Source organism: Sinohyriopsis cumingii, chromosome 1 (assembly GCF_028554795.1).
Source record: "Sinohyriopsis cumingii isolate HCF-2022 chromosome 1, ASM2855479v2, whole genome shotgun sequence".
Classification (NCBI taxonomy): domain Eukaryota; kingdom Metazoa; phylum Mollusca; class Bivalvia; order Unionida; family Unionidae; genus Sinohyriopsis; species Sinohyriopsis cumingii.
The window spans coordinates 156,047,672-156,072,297 of record NC_142961.1 but is presented as its reverse complement, the minus strand read 5'-3'; the positions used below and the strand labels follow the sequence as shown (position 1 = coordinate 156,072,297).

At 35.3% G+C, this 24,626-nt stretch overlaps 1 protein-coding gene across 4 annotated transcripts in view; it reads left to right on the top strand.

The window, feature by feature from the left end:
* Positions 1-24,626, top strand: part of LOC149808204 (tyrosine-protein kinase yes-like) — a 121,032-nt gene that overhangs the window by 44,536 nt on the left and 51,870 nt on the right. For 2 of the 4 annotated variants that reach the window (XM_089974645.1, XM_089974654.1), the window contains 2 exons: positions 1,477-1,576; positions 5,914-5,928. In XM_089974645.1, coding sequence (XP_089830771.1) covers positions 1,477-1,576; positions 5,914-5,928 — 115 coding nt within the window. The remainder of the gene's footprint in view (positions 1-1,476; positions 1,577-5,913; positions 5,929-24,626) is intronic. The other 2 variants (XM_089974662.1, XM_089974671.1) reach the window with 1 other exon arrangement.

Below are 24,626 nucleotides of genomic sequence, written 5' to 3'. Positions count from 1 at the left end.
GTGTATTTTTTGAATTTAGATCTCTCCTAACTTTGATGAAAAGTAGACATGAAATAATGTTCCAATAAAACCTTCCTAGAATGACACAATATGAGCCTTAAAATGTTTCCCTGAGTGCAGATATCCCTTGTCTATAAGGACATTTCTGTGACCTAAAATTTTTGTCCTTGTGTGCAAGTGCACTCTATTTGTTAGGACACTCCAGGGGCTTTACAACATTGTACTTTTGTGTAAGTGTCCACTGCCTATAAAGGACACTTGTCTAGAGACAGAACAATTTTGTCTTTGTACACAAGTATCCCTACTTGTAGGGACACTCCAGGGACCTTACAACTTGATCGTTGTGTGCAAGTGTCAGTTGCCTCTAAGGACCACATACAATATTCCATTCATAATTCTCTTTGTACTTGTGATTATTAATTTTGTTTGTGTATGTCGTGGTTTTTATCACAGATTTAAAACATTGGCTATATCATGCCCATGAAATGGGAGCTAAGTGCCTTTATAGTGGATACACCATAGTCCAGTCTGGCCTGAGTTGACATTGAATAAATAATTAGACTTTGTTGCTCTTCCTGCTGAGGTACTTCATGAATCTCCCTGACAACTCTTTATTGTTAACTCTCTTTTGACCTTGATTTCTTTGCAAAAGGTTTCAGATAATTTAAGCTTCTTGTCAGATTTGTTGTATCATGTACTGCAAATACAATAAATTTGTACCATTTATTAGTACAGTATAAAATATAACACATTTGTACCAGTTATTAGTACAGTATAAAATATAACACATTTGTATCAGGTATCAATACATTAGCTAATATAACACATTTGTATCAGGTATCAATACAGTAGCTAGTATAATACATTTGTATCAGGTATCAATATAGTAGCTAATATAATACATTTGTATCAGGTATCAGTACAGTAGCTAATATAATACATTTGTATCAGGTATCAATACAGTAGCTAATATAATACATTTGTATCAGGAATCAATACAGTAGCTAATATAACACATTTGTATCAGGTATCAGTACAGTAGCTAATATAACACATAACACATTTGTATCAGGTATCAGTACAGTAGCTAATATAATACATTTGTATCAGGTATCAATAAAGTAGCAAATATAACACATTTGTATCAGGTATCAGTACAGTAGCTAATATAACACATTTGTAGCAGGTATCAATACAGTAGCTAATATAATACATTTGTATCAGGAATCAATACAGTAGCTAATACAACACATTTGTACTAGTTGTCATTTCATTAGCAAAGATTATTGTTTTTTGTAACACTTGTGTTTCAGAAAGGAAGTGGATTGTATACATATGTAGAAAATGGTCTTTATGATTTCACTTAATACTTGTATTTCCAGCCCATCAGAATCACAGAATCATCTCAGAATATTGTTAACCTATTATGGCTGAAAGTTTCACCTCATGATTCAAATTTAATTTTTTTCCCTCCAGCATCCAAGGGTTGCCTCCGTGCTCTGTATGACTATGATGCCAGGACAGATGATGACCTGAGTTTCAAGAAGGGAGATATACTTCAGCTGATCGATAACAGGTACAAGCAGTCCTTATTTCAGTATACTTCATTTGATCGATGACTGGTGAAAGCAGCCCTTATTTCAGTATAATTTTCATTTTTCAGGGCTTTAATTTAAGATGATTGTTTTGTGAATAGGAGGGCTAGTTGATTTGACAGTTAACTATTCCCCTAAATTATAACTACTCTCCATGATGTTTTCCAGAATCAGTTTCAGTGATATGGTAACTGATTTGCATCAGTCAGTCTGTGTTTTTAATGCCAGTTTTCAGCACATATAGGTTGTACATGGTGGCAAGTCTATCTAGTGGAGGAAGAACCTGGGAAGTATCACTGACCCACGGGAAGCTATTGTCAAGCTTTCTCACATACCCATGTTAGCCGAGCCCAAGATTTGAACCCATTCATACATAAGTGAGATGTCAGTGACCTGTAACCCTTGCAAACAGAAGTGAGATGTCAGTGATCTATATCCCATGCAGACAGAAGTGAGATGTCAGTGATCTGTAACCCATGTAGACAGAATTGAGATGTCAGTGATCTGTCACCCATGCAGACAGAAGTGAGATGTCAGTGATCTATAATCCATGCAGACAGAAGTGAGATGTCAGTGATCTGTAACCCATGCAGACAGATGTGAGATGTCAGTGATCTGTAACCCATGCAGACAGAAGTGAGATGTCAGTGATCTGTCACCCATGCAGACAGAAGTGAGATGTCAGTGATCTGTAACCCATGCAGACAGAAGTGAGATGTCAGTGATCTGTCACTCATGCAAACAGAAGTGAGATGTCAGTGATCTGTAACCCATGCAGACAGAAGTGAGATGTCAGTGATCTGTCACCCATGCAGACAGAAGTGAGATGTCAGTGATCTGTAAAGGCTAGAGCCTTAGACCACATGGCCACCCAGGGTCCCCCGTTATTTGGTTATAACTAGTATTTCTTTTGACACTAGACAGATCATTCATACATTTCATAACATTATATCAGATGTCTTTGAATTTTGTTTCAGAAATTGAGATCATAAAGTATTTTGTTGGATATACATGCACTTCTTATACAAAGTTTTAGCTGTACTGGTCACAGACAAGAAAAGTTTATGGGATGGCCTGTTGCCCAACATCCAGTTTCCTTATGTCTAATATCACAAATTTGTTATCACAATTAGTTTGAGGATTGCCATGAAACTTTACACACACATTCATCCCAGAGTTTTCTTGGTCTTTAATGAAACTGGCATGTGTTCTGAATGGATGGTAATATTAACATGGAGTTTTCACTAAAACACTTTTTATGATGTCTAGTTTGTTTGAAATAAAAATGGTGCTGCTCTGGTGTCCAGCATGGCTACCACAGCAGCGGTCTTGAAATCTTGCAGTAGCTACTTCCTGATATCCAATATAACCCTCAAAACAACCATCTTGAAAATCTTGTTACTGCCTGGATGGAAAGTCATTTCAGTATTGGGTTTTCACAGAAAGACATGATATCTAGTTGGTCCTGGTGAAATTAATTCTGATTGTTATGGCCAATATCTTGTTTGTTATTGCTACTGTTTCTGAACAGAAAGACATATCGACATGGGGTTTTCACTAGAAGATTTCTTATGATGTATTGTTGTTTCTTGTTAAAAATGGTTCTGCTTGGACATCCACTATGGGGTTTCTCTTAAAGGCTTCCTTTGATGTCTGGTTGGTCCTAAATGGAAATGGTATCAATCAGGCATCACATTTTTTTTGCCACTGTGGCAGTCATCTTGAAAAGTATTGTTATCAGTGCTTCTTCAAAACAGTGATATTGAAATGGAGTTTTCAGTAGAACACCATCTTGTGATATCTAGTTGGTCCTAAATGAAAAGGTGTTGTCATCTAGGAAATCTTGCTATTGCTGTGACATACAATATGTCCTCTACAATGGCCAATATGTCCACTACAGTGGCCGTCTCGGAAATCTTGTTATTGTTGCTTTTCCTGAACAGAAAGTCATTAGCATGGGGCTTTTATAAGAAGATTTATTATGGTGTCCTAAATACAAATTATGCTGATGTGATATTGAATTAAATATGACCTCCACAGTAGCCATCTTTTAAGTCTTATTGCTGCTAGATGGAAAGTCCTATCAGCAGTGGCTTTTCAACAGAAGTCTTCTTGTGGTATCTAGTTGGCACTAAAGAAAATGGTACTGATTTGACGTCATGTATGGCCACCAAAGCAGTCATCTTAAAAATCTTGTTTTTGCTATTCCATCTAAATGGATAGTCATATTGTCATGGGGTTTTTACTAGAAGACTCCCTATGAAATGTGGTTGGTTCTAAATGGAAAGTCCTATTATCAAGGTTTTTTTAAAACCAGAAGACTCATTATAATACATAGTTGGTTCTAAATGGAAAGTCCTATTGTCATGGGGAACACACTGAAATTTTGTCACTAGTTCTCCGGAATGGGTGGGCATATCAACGTAGGGGTCTGTTTCACCAAATGTTTTCAAATGGTGTCTGGATTTGTTCTAAATGAAAATGGTGAGAGTCTTACAACCAATATGGCTGCCACAGTGGTGAATTTAAAAATCATATCACTGAAGAATAATAGAGATATATGTAGTTTCTGTGACATTCTTACAACCAATATGGCTGCAACATTGGTGAATTTAAAAATCATATCACTCAAGAATAATAGAGATATATGTAATTTCTGTGACATTCTTACAACAAATATGGCTGCAACATTGGTGAATTTAAAAATCATATCACTCAAGAATATTAGAGATAGTTTCAACAATCTTCATTTTAAAAAAAATGAAATGGTCTTGCCTTGAATTACTTGAAATTCTTTCCGGGCAGTAGGATGATAGTCCAGGAGGGCATGTACATTTCAAATAAACAAATAATACTTTCCAGGTCGATCTGATGTTACCATTTGTATCTATGTACATTATTTAAGAAATAAATGTTGCTAACAAATATCCACAGTCCATTGTTGTAATTTTTGTTCTGTAACTTAAATGGGAATAGACATAGTCCATTGTTGTAATTTTTGTTCTGTAACTTAAATGGGAATAGACACAGTCCATTGTTGTAATTTTTGTTCTGTAACTTAAATGGAAATAGACACAGTCCATTGTTGTAATTTTTGTTCTGTAACTTAAATGGGAATAGACACAGTCCATTGTTGTAATTTTTGTTCTGTAACTTAAATGGGAATAGACACAGTCCATTGTTGTAATTTTTGTTCTGTAACTTAAATGGGAATAGACACAGTCCATTGTTGTAATTTTTGTTCTGTAACTTAAATGGGAATAGACACAGTCCATTGTTGTAATTTTTGTTCTGTAACTTAAATGGAAGTAGACACAGGAGGGGCTGATGACCTTTTCGTTTAACTCTATTAGGGTTAATTTCATGCTGAGCAAAATATCACATTGCAGCAGAATAAATCTGACGACCAGAGACCTTATGTTCAATATCCAGTAGCTGTTGACCCAACAAATTTCTTTTTAGCAATTAAAAATTTCTCTATTCAGTGTTGGGCTGAAATGTATTTCATAAAATTCAAGCAGTGTTAATTTTCTCACTGCTTGCTTATGGATGACTTCTTTTTGATGACAATGGATTATCAGTTACCTTTACACTGACGGGGCCCTGAGTGGCCGAGTGGTCTAAAGCGCTCTCCGCTACGGACCACTGCCATCTCACCTCTGTCTGCGTGGGTTCAAGTCTCGGATTCGGCTAATGTGGGTATGTGAGAAAGCTTGTCAGTAGTTTCTCGTGGGTCAGTGGTTCTTTCTGGGGTTTTCCCGGGTTCTTCCTCCACCAATAATACTGGCCGCCATGTATAGCCTATCGTGTGCTGAAAAATGGTGTTAAACCCTACAACAACAACAACAACAACAACACTGACTGACACAATGTGTAACAAAATAGTTAATTTATCATATCTGCATTTTGTTTACTTTTCTTTGGAAAATGATCTTTCCTAAATTACCATATTTGATACTTTGTGAGTGTATTGTGTCTCATTGTCTCAGCATGGTGTTTTTAATGTTATAGGTGGTAGATAAAGCTTTGATATGCTGTCAGTTACAATGCATTGTCTCGGAGGCATATTTAAGTATAGTTACCAAGATATTTAAAATTAATACTGAAGTACTGTTTGAATCGCTCCAAAGAATGATATTTTCAGATATTTATAGCACTGACAGAAAACATGGGATTGTTAAATAAGCACGAACTCAATCAAATGTTGTATAACAAATGAGGATCAGAATGCTATAAAAAATGGCAAACTAACTGTTTTGCAATGGAACTGTAGCATGGAGGGACTACGTTTTTTTTATTGTATATTATTATTTTCCAGCTTTGATAAACTAGGGTATGTATGATTTTCTTTGTCAGTCCATCCAACCGTTGATCCATATAGCCATCCACCTTTCCTGTTAGCACAGAACTTCAAGTATTACAACATCAGTTGACATACAACCTGCATTGTTGGTTCATTTGTGTATTAATGTGTATCACACACCAAGACTAGGTCGCTGTTACATATATTCAAGGATTTAGTAAAGATTGCTTTAAACCTGTATCCAGATTTTAATTTTTATATCTTTTATCACTAAGTGTGATTGATAGAATCTGGAAAGTGATTCCGAATGACCAGACTTGGAGACTAAAGTATATGATGTGTAAATGTGTTAAACATATTAATTTAACTTTAGTTTGATGCATCTAGACCCTTACGACAGTGAAAACAAAGACCTAGTTTGATGCATCTAGACCCTTATGACAGTGACAACAAAGACCTAGTCTGATGCATCTAGACCCTTATGACAGTGACAACAAAGACCTAGTCTGATGCATCTAGACCCTTAGGTGGCGCTCTACAGTTTCATATTTTGCATAGGGTTAGGATTTTAAAGAAAAAGAATTTCCCCAGCTTTCCTCACTGGTTATACTGGCTATTTAAAAAAGACCTTGTATATCTTAGGTATAATTAAAAGAACATTTAATTCACTTTATTTTGGTGTATGATTGATGGGTGTACTATGGGTTATAGAGTATACAGCTTGGCCTTACTTCAAATGTGCACCTTTCAAAAAAGTGCTAGCTCTACTTGGTCATTTTCACTTCCTCAACTTCAGAAGTAAATTGTATAAAAAAGAGCCGATAACTTTTTTTACATTTTATATATTTGGTAATTCATTCATTGCACTTTCAGAAGCTGGTATTGTCTAGTCTGGCAAAATTCATTTTCCCTATTTTAATAGCTGCTGTGTATAGTGTACTTTAGACTAATTCAGGCTGATTTTTTAACACAAGGGAGCAGTCATTTTAGTTAGCAGTGTGCTTAAATCATGTAAAATTTCCAAAAGTACAATATCCAAAGAAATATCATTCACATTACATTACTGTAGCATATAGGTATGCCAACATTCTCTCAATTGTGCATGTTTGAAATGCAAACTACTTCACCTTACATACGTCACTCTCTCTAAAGTACATATTAATTGGTGAGCGCCCCCTAGACCCTTATGACAGTGACAACAGAGACCTAGTTTGATGCATCTAGACCCTTATGACAGTGAAAACAAAGACCATTTAAGACTACTGGACATTTTATTCAGATCAGTAAAGAAAGGAAATTGCATTGTTTAAAATAACTACTTTATTAATTTATTATAGCTGATACATGTAGCCATGCTATTGTGTTGAATTAATTTGATGTTCCTCACAAAAGCTCAAGTAACTCAGATTTGTTTATACACATGTCAGACCATGGAGGCTGACAGCATTAAAAGCCCTGATCATAACCTGTACTATATTTCTAAGTCAATTGCCTACTCTAGATATGTTTTCCTTCATTGTAAGTGACAGAAACTGTACATTATGTTGATGTGTTTAAATACTTCTGTAGGTACATACAGTTGTATGTGATTCTAGAAATACTGATAAAACATCCTTCACCATAAATAACAAACTTTTCACAGCCAAATTAATCTCCATCTACTTTTCAGGCTATATCTATTTGTGTGTGCAAACATAAAACTGTTACACTTTGCTCAATACATCTCCTTCCAAGCACCGCAATCAGTCTGTTTGACACTGAGCACATGTTGAACTGTTAACAACAACTTTTGTTTTACATGTCAACTGTAACTGCCACCATACACTTTGGATCTGGATAGAGGTCAATGAAAGAGGGAAAAAAATAGAAGACTGTTTGAACTGCACAGAGACTTAATTAAGTAGACGCAGATAAACAGCCAAAGCTGACTTGCAGTTACTCATTTCTCAGTGGAAAATATGTTATTCTGACCTCAATTTAAAAAGAAAATCAGCATTTGTTTTATACTTGGCAAAATATATGGAATGAAACTTCCAAAAACAAGCTTCAGAACATCAGATTCCATAAACAAGTTTCAGAACATCAACTTTACAAACATGCTTCAGAACACCAAACTCCACAAACATGCTTCAGAACACCAAACTCCACAAAGTTCAGTACATTAAACTCCACAAAGTTCAGTACATTAAACTCCACAAAGTTCAGAACGTCATACTCCAAAACAAGCTTCAGAACACCAAACTTTACAAACAAGCTTCAGAGCCCGAAATTCCACAAGCAAGCTTAAGAAACATCAAACTCCACAAGCAAGCTTATGAAACATCAAACTCCACAAGCAAGCTTAAAAAACATCAAACTCCACAAGCAAGCTTAAGAAACATCAAACTCCACAAACAAGCTTCAGAGCACGAAATTCCACAAGCAAGCTTCAGAGCACGTAATTCCACAAGCAAGCTTAAGAACATCAAACTCCACACACAAGCTTCAGAATACCAAACTCCACAAGCAGGCTTCAGAACATCAAACTCCACAATCAAGCTTAAGAACATCAAACTTCACAAACAAGCTTCAGAATGCCAAACTCTACAAACAAGCTTAAGAACACCAGGCTCCACACACAAGCTTCAGAATACCAAACTCCACAAGCAAACTTAAGAAACATCAAACTCCACAAGCGAGCTTCAGAACATCAAACTCCACAATCAAGCTTAAGAACATCAAACGTCACAAACAAGATTCAGAATACCAAACCGTACAGGGGGCCCTGAGTGGCCGAGTGGTCTAAAGTGTTCTCTGTTACGGATCACTGCCATCTCACCTCTGTCTGCATGGGTTCGAGTCTCGGATTCAGCCAATGTGGGTATGTGAGAAAGCTTGCCAGTAGCTTCTCGTGGGTCGGTGGTTCTTTCTGGGGTTTTCCCGGGTTCTTTCTCCACCATTAATACTGGCCGCCATGTATAGCCTATCGTGTGCTGAAAAATGGCGTTAAACCCTACAACAACAACAACCAAACTCCAGAAGCAAGCTTCAGAACACCAAAGTCCATAAACAAGGTTCAGAACATCAAATTCCACACACAAGCTTCAGAACACCAAGCTCACAAAGCTTCAGAACATCGAACTCCACAATCAAGCTTAAGAAAACCAGATTCCACACACAATCTTCAGAACACCAAACTTCACAACTAAGCTTCAGAACACCAAACTCCACAAACAAGCTTCAGAACATCAAACTCCACAAAGCTTCAGAACATCAAACTCCACAAACAAACTTCAGAACACCAAACTCCACACACACATTTCAGAACACAAGAGAAAAGTTTTGACTTCATGATAGAAGTTTGATACTTATTAAAAGTTTTGACTTTATATTTTAAAGATTTTATTTATGTATATTTTTGGCCTTTGTATTATTTTAGGAGATACATTTACATAATTTTAAAATCTTTACCATTTATCTTTTATATTGTGTTACTTTAATGTTCACTTTTCATTGGAAGAGTTTATCTTCCTAAAGTTTTTGTGCAATTCTTCATTTTTAAATTTATAAATCTTTACTTTTAATTGGCACCATGGAGATATTTTGATGTACCATTAAACACTAATTCATACATGTATACTAGATGATTTTATATATATATATATATATATATATATATATATATATATATATATATATATATATATATACAGTAATGTGTATAGGAATCTAAGGATAGTAATGCACATATGTAATTTATTAAAGTTGATAAAGGACATGCTTTATTCAAATATCTGTTATCCAGACTTTCTGTCAGACATGAATTCTGTCAGGATAATAACAAATTGTATGTTCAGAGGATTGACATTGAACAAGTATGGATGAGGGACGAGTCTAGACTGAAATTGGTGCACAGGATAAAAAAAAAATTGTACTGACATTGAATAGGTCTGGCTGAGGAAGAGTCTGGACACAGGATAAAGAAAAAATTGTAATGACATTGAATAGGTCTGGATTAGGAAGAGTCTGGACACAGGATAAAGAAAAAAATTGTAATGACATTGAATAGGTCTGGATGAGGAAGAGTCTGGACACAGGATAAAGAAAAATTGGTACTGACATTGAATAGGTCTGGATGAGGAAGAGTCTGGACACAGGATAAAGAAAAATTTGTACTGACAATGAATAGGTCTGGATGAGGAAGAGTCTGGACACAGGATAAAGAAATATTTGTACAATTTTGAATAGGTCTGGATGAGGAAGAGTCTGGACACAGGATAAAGAAAAATTTGTACTGACATTGAATAGGTCAGAATGAGGAAGAGTCTGGATAGATAATCAACATTGTGTAATTTACTGCTATACTGTTTTTTCATAAGCCCATCATATGATGAATCATGTCATACTAAAGTGTTGTCTGTACATCCATCCTGTTTCATTTTTACACAGTGACTTTTGTCTTCTGCTGTTTGTCATTACCAAACATTATAAGTAGCTTGAATTTGCACTAAGGAGAAGAAACTGTTTTGGATTCAAAAGGTCAAAGGGACTGAAAGGAGGAAAACTAATCCACACAATCACCTGCATTGATTTAACATGGTAAATGGCTTGCATTTTAGATGAGGATGATGCCTTTGATTTGGAATTTAAATCATCAGAGGTCAAGGTCAGGGAGACTTGGAGAAAAAAGTCAGTTTCCACACTATAAAATGTGAGATGTATGGCACAGTCAAATGATCAAACTTTGTTGTTGGCTTGCATTTGAGACAAGGACATTTTTGATTTCAGGGTCAATAGTACAAAGGCTATGTTCACTGAGACCAAAGAAGAAAAATAATTTCCACAAATAACAAGATGCCACAAAACTCAAAATCACACACCAGTTTTTTTGCAGGTTCACTGACTGGTGGGTGCCTCAGTGCCCCCTAAACCCTTTATCACAACCCAGATTTCAAAATCATGCACCATATATAGGTTCATTATCAGCATGGTCAGGTCTTTCACTTAACACCATGTCCTTCAGGTCTTTCATTTAACTCCATGACCTTCAGGTCTTTTAAATGTGCCAATGTACTTTATCGATTATCATTGTCAAGAATTTAACGAATGTCCAGAAGTGGCCCCAAATTTAATAATTCTTAAAAGTAGCTTGAAGATAGTGAAAATTCAGACTGATACTTGAAAGTTAGAAATTCTAAAAGTCTTTGGCGGCCAAGCCTGAAGTAGTTCAGAAAATTCCCATTTACTCTTCCTTGCTCAAAAGTGATTTTTCCCTTGTCATAATTATCCACAGGGGGAAATACTGGTAAGTGTGACTGTACTTACTGGACAGTTAATTACCAAGGCATTTTGTTCTTGTCAATTGTGCAGTGAGTGTTTACGAGTGGGCACATCTTGCATTGAATGGCATATAACAAACGAGTTATGAATTGCGTGTAAAGGATGAGTAAGGATTTTATTCATAGCATCACTGCAAGCCGCATAGTGGATTTATTTATGTGGCTTGTGACAGTGATATAATGGAGACCTTTTCACAACTGGGGTCACAGAGTAGATTGTGAGGATAGAACCATGGTCTTTTTTAAAATATTCATTTTCAGAATAATACTTTGGAATTACTTACACTGATAGTCCAGTAATAGACATGTGTAGGCGTTGAGCAACAAGTCAAAGGGGATATTTAAAAATAGCTCAAGAAGGAAGAAGAATATTCTTCTATTGGTACTATATTAAGATTATTTCTCAGTCATTTTGTCTCAAGTTACAAGTAAACAAGTATTTTGCACATGAAACTGCCTGATCACAAACAAAATTGTACTTGTGCTAAAAATGTAAAACTTATTTTTGATTTTCAATAACTTTGTTCTGTTTGAGGTTCAGGACAATACATTTATGGATTTCATCTTATTATAAGGATCTTGATGCAAAATTTTAAAAATTTCTAAAGACCGTTTTGAATTTTGGAGTTTTGAATTTTGAGTTTCAGTTTTTGTGCTCCCATGTTTCATGACTTTAGGGCCATTGTGTGACAGAACACGTTTGTGGTCTGGATCTGGTCTGTGGGCTGTGCACCCCAGTTGTATAGGTATTCTAAGTATGAATAATACAAGCAATGAAAAATTTGCATGTCTATGAAATTTTATTCAGATCAAATTTACTGATGACTTATCCATATAGGTCAAGGGTGCACAACCCCTGGCCTGCCAACTTGTTCTGTCTGGCCCCCAGGGCAAATTAAAACAACACAAAAATCTGGCCTGTGAACAGTAATTATATTAAAGAAATTAGTGTTTGTGGCCCTCAAGTGGTCTTAGAAAATGCAATCTGGTCCTTGGCCGATAAAGGTTGTGCACCCCTGATATATAGGTCCATTGGAATGACCTAGCTTGTCATTTTACTTCAGTATAATATTGTTGGTGACCTGGTGGTCCACTCTTGAAATGGGCATAGGCATGCATGAATCTTGCTTACATGGTCTGCATAAATTGTCTCATTAAATTCAACATGCACAGTGCATGCTTACAGCAATAATAATAATAATAATAATGCTTTTATTTATAGAAGGCAACTCATTTAGTACAAGACTATTTATCCTTCAGGACTTCTCTACAATCTTATGTACAGTATGTAAATTATATAACATAGGTTGAAAAAAATATTTATTTTTATATTTAAGATGCAGTTAAAGCATTTATTTTTAAAAGTATTTAGAGAATTTGTTTTTTATTTAAAGGCAAGCCATTTGAAAAGTGAACCCCTGAATACCACAACACAGGAGAGTTCGTCATTACTGACAAAATATCACTTGGACTGCAAAATGTTGCTGTTTAAACTGACTAAATGATAAAATGTAATTGAGTCATAAACTTGTAATCAATATTCATTCAGTGTTTGGTACTTTCACCATCTACATTACATGCATTCCAAACACATTGACAAATGTTCGTAACTAGGTTTAGTTTAGTAGAATGCTGATAACTTCCAAATTGACTGGTACTCCTATGTCAGCATTTTACTTTTTGTTAGCTTGGTCAAACGTACAGCCCCCAAAAAATCCACAACTTACTGGACTGAATATCCTGCCGAAGTTTAATGTTTAATTTACAAGATATTTTCATCATGCTTTGCAAATAGTTTCAAAAATTTAAAGTGGGTATTCACACAAAATTGAAATGATACTGAATATGATACCATTATGAAATGTAATCTAAGACTAATAAACATGGGTTCAGGAGAAAAGGGAGGAGATACCTGAGACGGATGTGTTTTGGGAAAAGAAGCATGCAGATGGATGTAGATGACAGCCATGTGTCATTTAGGTTTGAGTCAGCATTAGTATCAGTATGCTGGTAGATTATGTATGACTTTATACCAGGAAGTTAGAACTGCAATAGGATGTACATGTAGAAAAGTATAGAGGTTCCCCACAGGCAGTTTTACTACACTCTAGCAGCAAACCATAATGATGTACCATAGACATATTTATAAGCGGAGTCTAACTGCAAACAACACAAACCCTGATCTGCTGTTACATAATGTGCTGTTAGATCAGGATTTATGATGCTTATTACTCCTAACAAACTGTATGGACCTATATCTGCTGGAACATGTATGTGAAGTTTGTAGTCTTGACCTGTAAGCAGTTACATCATGACGTATGGCATCCTTCATCACTATCTTGTAATGGGGCCCTAAGTGGCTGAGTGGTCTAAAGCGCTGTCCATTACGGATCACTGCCATCTCACCTCTGTCTGTGTGGGTTCGAGTCTCGGATTTGGCCAGTGTGGGTATGTGAGAAAGCTTGCCAGTAGCTTCTCGTGGGTCGGTGGTTCTTTCTGGGGTTTTCCCGGGTTCTTCCTTCACTATTAATACTGGCCGCCATGTATAGCCTATCGTGTGCTGAAATGGCATTAAACTACATTACAACAACAACAACTATCTTGTATGTATTGGTGGTCACTAGCATGACAATGGAAAGGTTTTATTACATTACCCCTTAAAAAGGTGATGTCCATTGGCATAGATGGTTGAACTGGTGCAATATATAATACAGAAGTTCAAAAATATGAAATTGGTGTACATCGTAATGAGATATAGAAATATGTCATTGGGTACAGGAATGATATCGCCACAGTGGTGATATCATTATTGGAACTACTTTCATTTCCCATTTAGAAAATACATCTGCCCTTTTGTTTGTGATTAAAAAAAATCTCTATTTTCATATTTTGGCCTGTTTTTTAAAAAAATTATTTTTCTGCTCTCTCTCTCCTGTAGACTAGGGGTGTCCAAATATTTTTGGCTGCAGGCCAAAACAGATATACATTTCGACCCAACTATAACACAGTAGTTGGGGTCCATAGAACCCAACTGTGTTATAGACCGAACTGTGTTATGACCAACCAAGTCAGTTAGCTGAAGAAAATCATACATTTACCTAACGTATGGGCAGGATTGTTGTTGTTGTTTTTGTTGTAATTAAAGTGGGTGCCAAAATATGTGATTTTTTTGTTGTTGTGGGTTTTATATATGGCATTTCTGGTGGTGGAGTGATGCTGCCTTCCACGCATGCATCAGAATCTATACAAAAAAAAAGCCAAAAGCAGTGTTGGAGAAGTTGAACTAAATGCTAAAGTAACGTTGATGTCTTTGCCAACAGCAACAATGACAATTGCATTTGAAAAGTCATACCAGTGTCTCACATACGCTTTGCAGATAAGACAAAAACTAGCCTAAAAAATGCATTCTCTCCCTTTTCACACTCTCTTCTCAGTCAGCTAACTGAGATAGGTTATCCTCAGGTTTCTCTGATATTTTTTGCTGCTTTTTATGTCTGTTTACACCACTATATGGATGGATTTATTAGTGTTTGTCTCTTGTCCTGTTTTAGTCCTATAATTGCATGTGCCATAGGAGCATAATGAGAAGTCCTGTGTAACTGCATATCTGTACAGCCTTACAGCAGTACAAATGAGTGCATGTCTGTACATCCTTACAGCAGTACAAATAAGTACATATCTGTACAGCCTTAAAGCAGTACAAATGAGTGCATGTCTGTACATCGTGTACAGCCTTACAGCAGTACAAATGAGTGCATGTCTGTACAGCCTTAAAGCAGTACAAATGAGTGCATGTCTGTACATCCTTACAGCAGTACAAATGAGTGCATGTCTGTACAGCCTTACAGCAGTACAAATGAGTGTATGTCTGTACAGCCTTAAAGCAGTACAAATGAGTGCATGTCTGTACAGCCTTACAGCAGTACAAATGAGTGCATGTCTGTACAGCCTTACAGCAGTACAAATGAGTGCATGTCTGTACAGCCTTACAGCAGTACAAATGAGTGTATGTCTGTACAGCCTTACAGCAGTACAAATGAGTGCATGTCTATTTCAGACTGATTCATTATTACCATTAATCACTAACTATATTTCCATGCATTTAGAGCAGACCTGATTAGATTTTCCTCACTGCTTTTTGCAATATACCTGTTATAAGGTATATTATATAATGATGTTGGTTCATTCCTTCCTCCTATTTGTCTGTCATTTTTGGGTTATACACAGTAACTTTTATTTTGTCGTTGTGCTTTGATCAGACTCATTAACTCATAAACTCTGAGTGCCATGTTTAAGTATCCTGAGGTTGTACTCAACTTCCATTCAGTCTCTTTATTGTCGAGATCATTTATGAAAACCAAAGTGGTTGATATTGAAAGTATGAAAATTACTAGTCTGTCTGGAAATGTATTGCCCTTAGGATAGTGGGCTACTTTATAATTATTAATACTCTCCTCCCTTGTACAAGGAGGTCACCTTTTAGTGAAGTATTTTCCAACAAGGATGTGTAATAACAGTTCATTAAAAAAGGAAAAAGTGGTGCATTTAATTACATATTTAATAATGTGAAATAACAGTGATTGGGTATCATTAAACAAGGATTAAAATTAGATGAAATACTTGTTGCTGAAACTGCTGTAGTAAAGCAGAATTTGACTAATTGAATGGAATCCATGATCATGTCAACATTATATGGGGAGCAGTAGTATGTTGAAGGGCTTTATTGTGAAGGATCTCTGTGACACGCCAGATTTCTAGAATTGCAGTTCATTTTATATTTTGACTAATAACACTTTGTCTTTAACTTTTTTTTCTGTGTGGTTTTAAATTAGTTCCCTTTTAGAATCAATGAAATAAGGAAGTCGTTCACAATTTTATGTTAACAGGATGTGTAAACAAACACTTAATGTTGGTGAAGATTTCTACAAAATCCACTTCTAACTTTATGGATAATCAAGGAAAAAGTGGTTTTAGTTGGCACTTTAATTGTAATGAAACATCATTTTGGGTTAGAAATTCATTTCCACTGTAGGTGTTGTCAATCTGGTATAAATGGTTGGTGATTTTCAGTGGGCATTACATGTGTCTTCATCTGAAACTTATAGCAATACATGTATGTCTAAAATTTAGTGTGTGTGTGTGTGTGTGAATAAGATTTTTAAATGTAGCTATTACTATTTTAGTTGTATCGCTATGATGTATGCAATGTGGATTATATAATGATGTCTAGCACAGGGGCATCTTGCTGCAGACATGTAGCATCATGTCCCACCCAGTCACATTATTCTGACACCAGGCCGTCCAGTTCTAACACTAACCTCTTAATGCTGAGTGCCTAGTGAGGCAGCTGCTTTTACCAGTTTTACGATTCTTTGGTATGACTTAGCGAGGGTTCAAACCTGTGACCTCTTGCATCTGAGGCGGATGCTCTAACCATTGAGGCTGTTGGAGTGGTCTTTAAACTTTAGACTGTATTTTTTGTATGTCAGATGGACTAAGTCATTGTTGTAAGGTAGTACAGTGCAACCCCGCTATAACGCGCCCCGCTATGACGCAAATTCAGAAATAACACGGTAGTATTTTAGTGGGGTTGGTTGCTTGGTGTTTAACAGCATATCATAACATGAAAGGCTATAATATGCCAAGGTGATTTGAGTAAAGTGCCTTTGCATGAAACACACCACAGATAATAATTTATCATGGAATCATATGGACAAGATTAAAATCCTCAACGTATTAACTCATCTCTGACACATATGTTGAGTGTTCTGTTCAGTATTGTTACATCTAAGCTGTAGAATCAGGCTGAATGATGAAATAAGGTAAAAGTTGTGATTTTTACTGTACAGTCACTGATATACTTCTGTTGCAAAATGTTTTGGTACCCAAGATTATCTGAATTGTAAATTTTCTTATGCTGCCCCATATGATGTTCATAGTCTTATTTCAAGGGAAAGAATCAAGATTTGTAACACCATCCATCCATTCATCCATCCATCCGTCCACCCACACTATCTGAACCGACTGCTCCAGTGGCCTAGTGGTTTTAGTGTCCACTTCGGAAGCAGGAGGTAGTGGGTTCGATCTCTGGACAAGTCATACCAAAGACTTATAAAAATGGTATTAACAGTTGCCTCGCTTGGCGCTCAGCATTAAGAGGTTAGTGTTAGGACTGGTCGGCCTGGTGTCAGGATAATGTGACTTTGTGAGACATTATGCTATACATGACTGTGGAATGATGCCCCAGTGCTAGACATCACTATAAACTGTCACACTGCAGACATCGTTGTGATATAACTGAAAAATTGTTAAAGCTACATTAAAAATCCAAATCACACACTCACACACAGTATCTGAACCATTGCACCTAGATATCTTCTTTTTCTGGTAGACCATCTCTATGACTTTTTCTAGTTTTAAATATGATCTTTAATTAAAGAAAAATGAAAAAAAGTCACAAAATTAGTAGAAATAGAAACCAACTAGACGCATATTTTATGGAAGTTAGACAAAATCGGATGCAGAAAAATGACATTTGTTTACAGGTTCAGATTCTGTGTTGAAGTTTTAGTGCTATCAGTGGTATTGCCTAGGATCAACAAAAAGTGAGGGAATCCATTAGCAAGAAGGCAAAAGTGGTGTTTAAACTTTTTCTTGCGCTGCTTTTGATGATGATAATGGTCCGAGGTAACATACAGATGTCCCTATGACATTTCAGTCATGGTGCAACACTAAACTTGTACATGCTGAGTTATATCATTTGCTGACAATTCAACCTCTCATCAGCATTATTAGAAAGTGTGAGGAGTTGGGGTGGGTACAATGAACCTTTTGCATTTAGAATTATACTCATAAGCAGACTCACAAAACATCTCAAAATGTCTTCTTCGGTTTGAAACTTTGGATATCTTTTTTATTGTTTGATTGGTAGCAACAAATTTTTCACAGAACATTCAGCAGGCATTCAGCAGGCATCAGTAATTAAAATACGGGTCATTAAACCGTGAATTGCTCTTATGGAAGAATTGTAATTGTCTCGTCTCACAGGAATTAAAAATAGTTATAAAAAACTTTCAAAGTTTAATTGTCCTAACTCTTATGTAAGTTTAAGGATTTCCTCCAGTTCTGTTGTTTCGATAAAAAGCATGACCAGTTGTTAAATTTTAAAATCTAAAAGTGCTTTTGCATCCTTCCCACTGTCTCCACATCAAATTATCAATATTTTCTGAAGTATCGTGAGCAAGATAATGTAAAGTCTCAATTTTCAGATGAATGCCATTTTGATACATGAACGTTTCTTACCACGAACAAATTCAGGCAAGTTGTAAATTTATCTACTGATTAATTTTTAAAATACGGTTGATCATTGGATACTTGGTAAAATTAAGAAAATATTTCAACATTTTGTCTTGGTGTCTCCATTACTTTCATTATGCACATACTTTTATTTGCTTTTTATTTAACATTTTGTAAGGTTTGTTTCAAGTATGGTGACCTGTAAGCCTTATTCCATCATTTTCAAAGCTGAAATGTCATTCAGGATACGCCTGCAAAGTATTTGAAAAATCAAGATGTTAGAAATAGATACAATATTGCAATAATGTCTTATTCAGGGTAAAGTCCCATTGAACCCTATGTAAAATTCAATTGAGATGACCATGTTACAAGAATATCCATTAAAATCTCATTTACATTTATGGCAAAGTCCCATTGGACTTTTATGTAAAATCAAATAGGGACAGCCATGTTACAAGAATGCCCATTAAGGTGTCATTAGGGCAGAGTCCCATTGGACTCTATGTACAATCCAATTGAGATGGCCATGTTACAAGAATGCCCATTAAAGTCTCATTTGGGGCAAAGTCCCATTGAACCCTTATGTAAAATTTGAACGTTGAACATCTTACCATCTTGTAATGTTGACAAGCTTACTTTGATCCAGTCTTCAGTTATTGTCAGTATAAATATTTTTTGGGGATCTAAATAATTTGAGTAGTCTGTTACCATAACACATTAATATGGGGAAAAACTAACATAGGAGGCAAGATGCTGTACATGACAATCAAATCCACACATTGACTATTGAGCATGCTGCACAGTTCAAGTTTTTATAAGAAAGAAAAGATGGAAACAGAATTATTTTTTTCCAGATATTCTCAAATTTAATAGTACCGATCTTCATGAATTCTTTTGTCATCTGTCATGTAAGTAATATGGCAAAAGTCCTGACATGTACATATGTATGTAGTTATTCCCTCGTTAGGTGTACAGGTTGACTGTTATCATACAGTGTATTGCTAGGTACAGGTAGACTATTATCATACAGTGTATTGCAGCCTAAAATTAAATTTTTACCTGTTTATAAAACTTGGCAAAGAGCCCCATCACTTCCTTGTTCATGGATTTTATCATTTTGTTACTCAAGGTCTAAGACTGTATCAGTAATTTGACAGAGATATTATTTAGGTTCAGGTTATAAATTATAGGTTCTTTTGATCTTGACAATATTAGACAAATTATTTTCGTATTCTTATAGGTATAGAAAGTTCCATGACAATGAAATAGCTTTAAATAATCATTAATCAACAGCTTTTGTACTGCAGAATATTTTTAAAGCCCTTTTCATCTCCTTTACTGAGAAAAATGCTAGAAATGGTGAGATTGATATTTTCTGGCAACAGCAGTGATGCAATATTAAAGTGTTGTTTTTTTGTCAATGCCAGAAATGGTAAGACACCTTTCTGCTGATCTCTTCTTGTACAATACATGTGGTTTTGTATTACTGTAGAAGTCTTGGTTGCTTTCCCGTCATGTCTGTCCTTGAGTATGAAAATTATTTGAATTGACATCACTAATTAATTAAATTTGTCTTTTTTTCCACATTTGACTAAAAACCTAAATGCAAAGAGGCTGAATTCAAATTTAAACCTGTGTTGGTCTTGTTTTCAATTCAAAATGGTTTCACTATTCTTCTGCTATCAAAACACAAAAATGCTGGATTTTAAGTCAATATTAATTAAAATGGTTTAATGTCATGTGGAACAAAGCAAGCCTATAATGGGTATGCCAGTATGAATTGGTGTACTAAATCTAGGGTAGATAAATATGAATCAGTATACTAAATCTAGTGTAGAAAAATAGGTATCAGTGTACTAAATCTAGTGTAGAAAATAGGTATCAGTGTACTAAAATCTATTGTAGAAAAATAGGAATCAGTGTACTAAATCTAGTGTAGAAAAATAGGTATCAATGTACTAAATCTGTTGTAGAAAAATAGGAATCAGTGTACTAAATCTATTGTAGAAAAATAGGAATCAGTGTACTAATAAATCTGTTGTAGAAAAATAGGAATCACTATACTAAATCTAGTGTAGAAAAATAGGAATCAGTGTACTAAATCTAGTGTAGAAAAATAGGAATCAGTGTACTAAATCTAGTGTAGAAAAATAGGAATCAGTGTACTAAATCTAGTGTAGAAAAATAGGAATCAGTATACTAAATCTAGTGTAGAAAAATGTGAATCAATGTACTAAATCTAGGGTAGACAAATGTGAATCAACGTAGGGTAGAAAAGTGCTGCATAATCTTATATTTCATTTCTTTCAAAAGGAATAGAAACATTGTGCATTTCACAGACAGAAAATTTATTTCTTAAGAAGTACAAAGCACTCCATGTAAGATGTAAATCTTTGATGTACTTCATTTCTGTTTTTTTTTTACTTGAACAGAAGACATTACAACCTTGAAGTTAATATTTAGCTTCACACCAAATTCTGACTTGGTTTAAAAATGTGGCAAATTTAACTCTGGTCACTACAGCTTCTTGGTCACATTTCATTCATTGTACAATAAGTAGAAAAACTATTTTTAATGAAGTGAACTGACCATGGGTAAAGTTTGTTAACGTACTAAGAACTAAATCTGTCTTACATGACATTCGATATTTTTTTTGTAGAAAAACCTTTTTACTTGTAGGTTGGTAAAATGAACAACAGTAATACAAATTCTGCAACCATGCATGGCTACAACACAGGATTTACAAAAACAGATATGTTTGAGTTTTGAATTTTAAAAGTAAACTAATGCCTGTTTTTATGTTCTCTCCATATTGTCAAATGTCTGTAGAAGGCTATGTTCATGTATATGTATAAGCATTCCTACTTTTTTCTCTTCTTTCATTCCATATATGATATGATATGATATATAAGTTTATTTACATATATACATATAGTGTGTATATATTTTTTCTCCATGCACTTCCATGGCAGGTTTATAGGGCCAATTAGGGTGGTATGGATAGTGGTTTTGTTTAGAAGGTAATGACTTGGAAGTTATATGTGGATAAGGGTTTTATTTTGTTTATAAGGGGATAATAGGCATGTTATCAGGGATAGAGAAAGTAGTTTTGATAAGGGATTTAAATTTTATTCTACGTGCCACCTTCTACAGCTTACCATGTGTGGCCAGTAGATGAGTAGGTGTTGGTCACTCCAAATGGTGTGTTGAATAGTAAATGTGGGGTATTGGTCACTTCCAACAGTGTGTTGAATGATAAATGTGTTTCATTGGATAGTAAATAACTGGTTGTTGGATAGTATATGTAAATCTTTTTAAAATTACACTTCTGTTTGACCATATAGTCTCACTCATGGTAAACCTATGGACATTTTTTAACATAGAATTTCCCATCTTGTCACCAGAATGCCCTCCACTTTTTAAACCCATGCACATTTGTTTTTAAAGATAGGATTTTCCAATGTTCCTATATATGCTGAAACTGGTGGCCTAATGTTAAGTTCCTATTGTTTCTGTAACTACTCATGGTAAATCTATGAACATTTTAACATATTTTACCTTGACCCATTGATTCCTTAGAATGGCAGTTGGATTCTTAAGGCAAGCTAACGCCAGTCCTTAAGTGTGTCTTTGTTCTTGTCTCTATTTTTTTTAAATGTCTGTAGAAGGTTATGTTTGTTTATGTGTGTGAGTACTGCTACCTATTTCTCTTCTTTCACTCTGTGTATGATAATTTTGTTAGCATTGTGGGGATTATGAGTTTAATAAATGATGATAGTTTTGTTTAAAAGAGGAGTATAGGGAAGATATATGGAAATAGGGGGGTTTCCTATTTTTATAAGGGGATAATTGGGAAAGTATACGAGGATAGCAGGATTTAATTATATTTTATACCCCTTCTTTTACATGTTACCCTGTCTGGTTGGTAGATATGTGGGTGTTGGTCACTCCAAATGATGTGCTGGATAGTAAATATGGGATCTTGATAGTAAATGTGGTGTTGGTGGTTAGTATATTGACTAGGTATTGGGTAGTAGATCACTGGGTATTGGCCACTACAGTGGTGTTGTATAAAAGTAAGCTAACATACTGATGGATTGTAAATGTGGGATAATGGATAATAGATAACTGGGTTTTGGTCAGTCAGAGTGCGTACATATTAAACCAGTGGGCATTTTTAACATTACATTTTCCATAGACCTCATAAATCCTAAAAATGGCTGCCTAACCTTAATTTTTGTAGCCTCCATATATGTGTAGCCCCGTGCATGTTATACATTTTTAACACTTCATTTCTCAGACCCCATAAATCCTCAGATTGGTGGCCTAATCTACATCACATATATCCCATATTGACCCATTTGAGAATGTCCAATGATTTAACATTAGCTAATGCTTATTCCCATTCGAGACCATATCCGTCTATTTCAAAATGGGGGCATAATGTTAAATTCCTATTAGATGCCATACAGTCCCACAAATTAAATATGTGTCATAAAATGAATTCCAGTATGATGTCAATGTATCTCCTTATTCTACTGCTCTTTCTTTGGTAACAATTTGACTTCTCACATTATGGAAAAGAGTAGGGAATGCATTGTGCTTTCTGCATCTTTCCTGGCTTAAGATTACAAGTAATTGTTGACCAGACCCAGTTTCTTTCTGGTTGCCTGATTGGAAACAATGTATTTTTCAAGGAAGAATTAACATAGCATGCACCATGGATTTAATTACAGTCGTAAAACCTTGAACTTTTGCCAGAGAAGTTTTCAGATATGCGGAATTTACAACCCTTTTTCAAGAATGTAAAGATTTTCATGTGTTAAATTTTTAAGACTGAAAAGTGATTTTGCATCCTTCCACTATCTCTGCAACAGAAATGTTCATTTTTTTCCAAAACATGATAAGCAAGATAATGTAAAATTTACATTTTCAGACTAACATATGATTCTGACACAAACACCTGTCTGTAACACAAATAAATCCAGGCAAGTTGTTAATTTATCTACAAAGTTTTAAAATACAATTACTTAATACTTAGACAGTGTGGGTATGTGAGAAAGCTTGATGGTAGCTTCTCGTGGGTCAGTGGTTCTTTCTGCAGTTTTCCTGGGTTCCTCCTCCACCAATAATACTGGCCACCATGTATAGCCTATCTTGTGATGAAAAATGGCATTAAACCATACAACATCAACAACTTAATACTTAGACCACTCTAGTGGTTGGAGTGTCCACCTTGGATGTGGGAGGTCACATTTTCTAACTCTGGCCGAGTCATACCAGAGACTTCTAAAAATGGTACTTAAAGGTGCCTCGCTAGGCATTCAGCATTAAGAAGTTAGTGGTAGGACTAGTCGGCCTGGTGTCAGGATAATGTGACTGGGTGGGACATATGCTACATGTCTGTTTTATGATGCCCCATTGCTAGACATCACTCTAAACTGCCACACTGCAGATATCATAGCGATATGACTGAAAAATTGTTAAAGCTACGTTAAAAATCCAAATCACACACACACACACACACACACACACACACACACATTACAGTACCTGGAGAAATCAAGAAATTATTTCCAGCTTTATTTTGGTACCATTATTACTCTCTGTATGCATGTATGTTCATTTGCTTCTGCTATCAAACATATTTTAGGTTTGTTTCGAACATGGTGCCCTATGAACTTGATTCCGTTTTTTACAAAATGATATATCACTCAGTATATTCTGCAGAGCATCTGAAAACTAGGGGTGTAAGAAAAAGATACAGTATTGTAATAACATCTGTTTGTTGTAAAGTCCCATTAAACCCAATGTGAAATCCGATCAATACTGCCATATTCAAGAACACCCATAAATAAAAAAACTATTTAAGTGTCTTACCACTTCTGTAATGTTGATGTCCATACTTTGATCTAATCGAGTTTGTTTCAGTGTAAACAGTTTCATGGATATAAATAATCTTAGCACTCTGGTACTTGTACTATGGGAAATATAGAAGATAAGACACTGTACGCTACAGTAAAATGTACATATTAACTAAGACTCTACACTATAATAAAATGCACATATCAACTAAGACACTGTACACTATAATAAAATGCACATATTAACAGT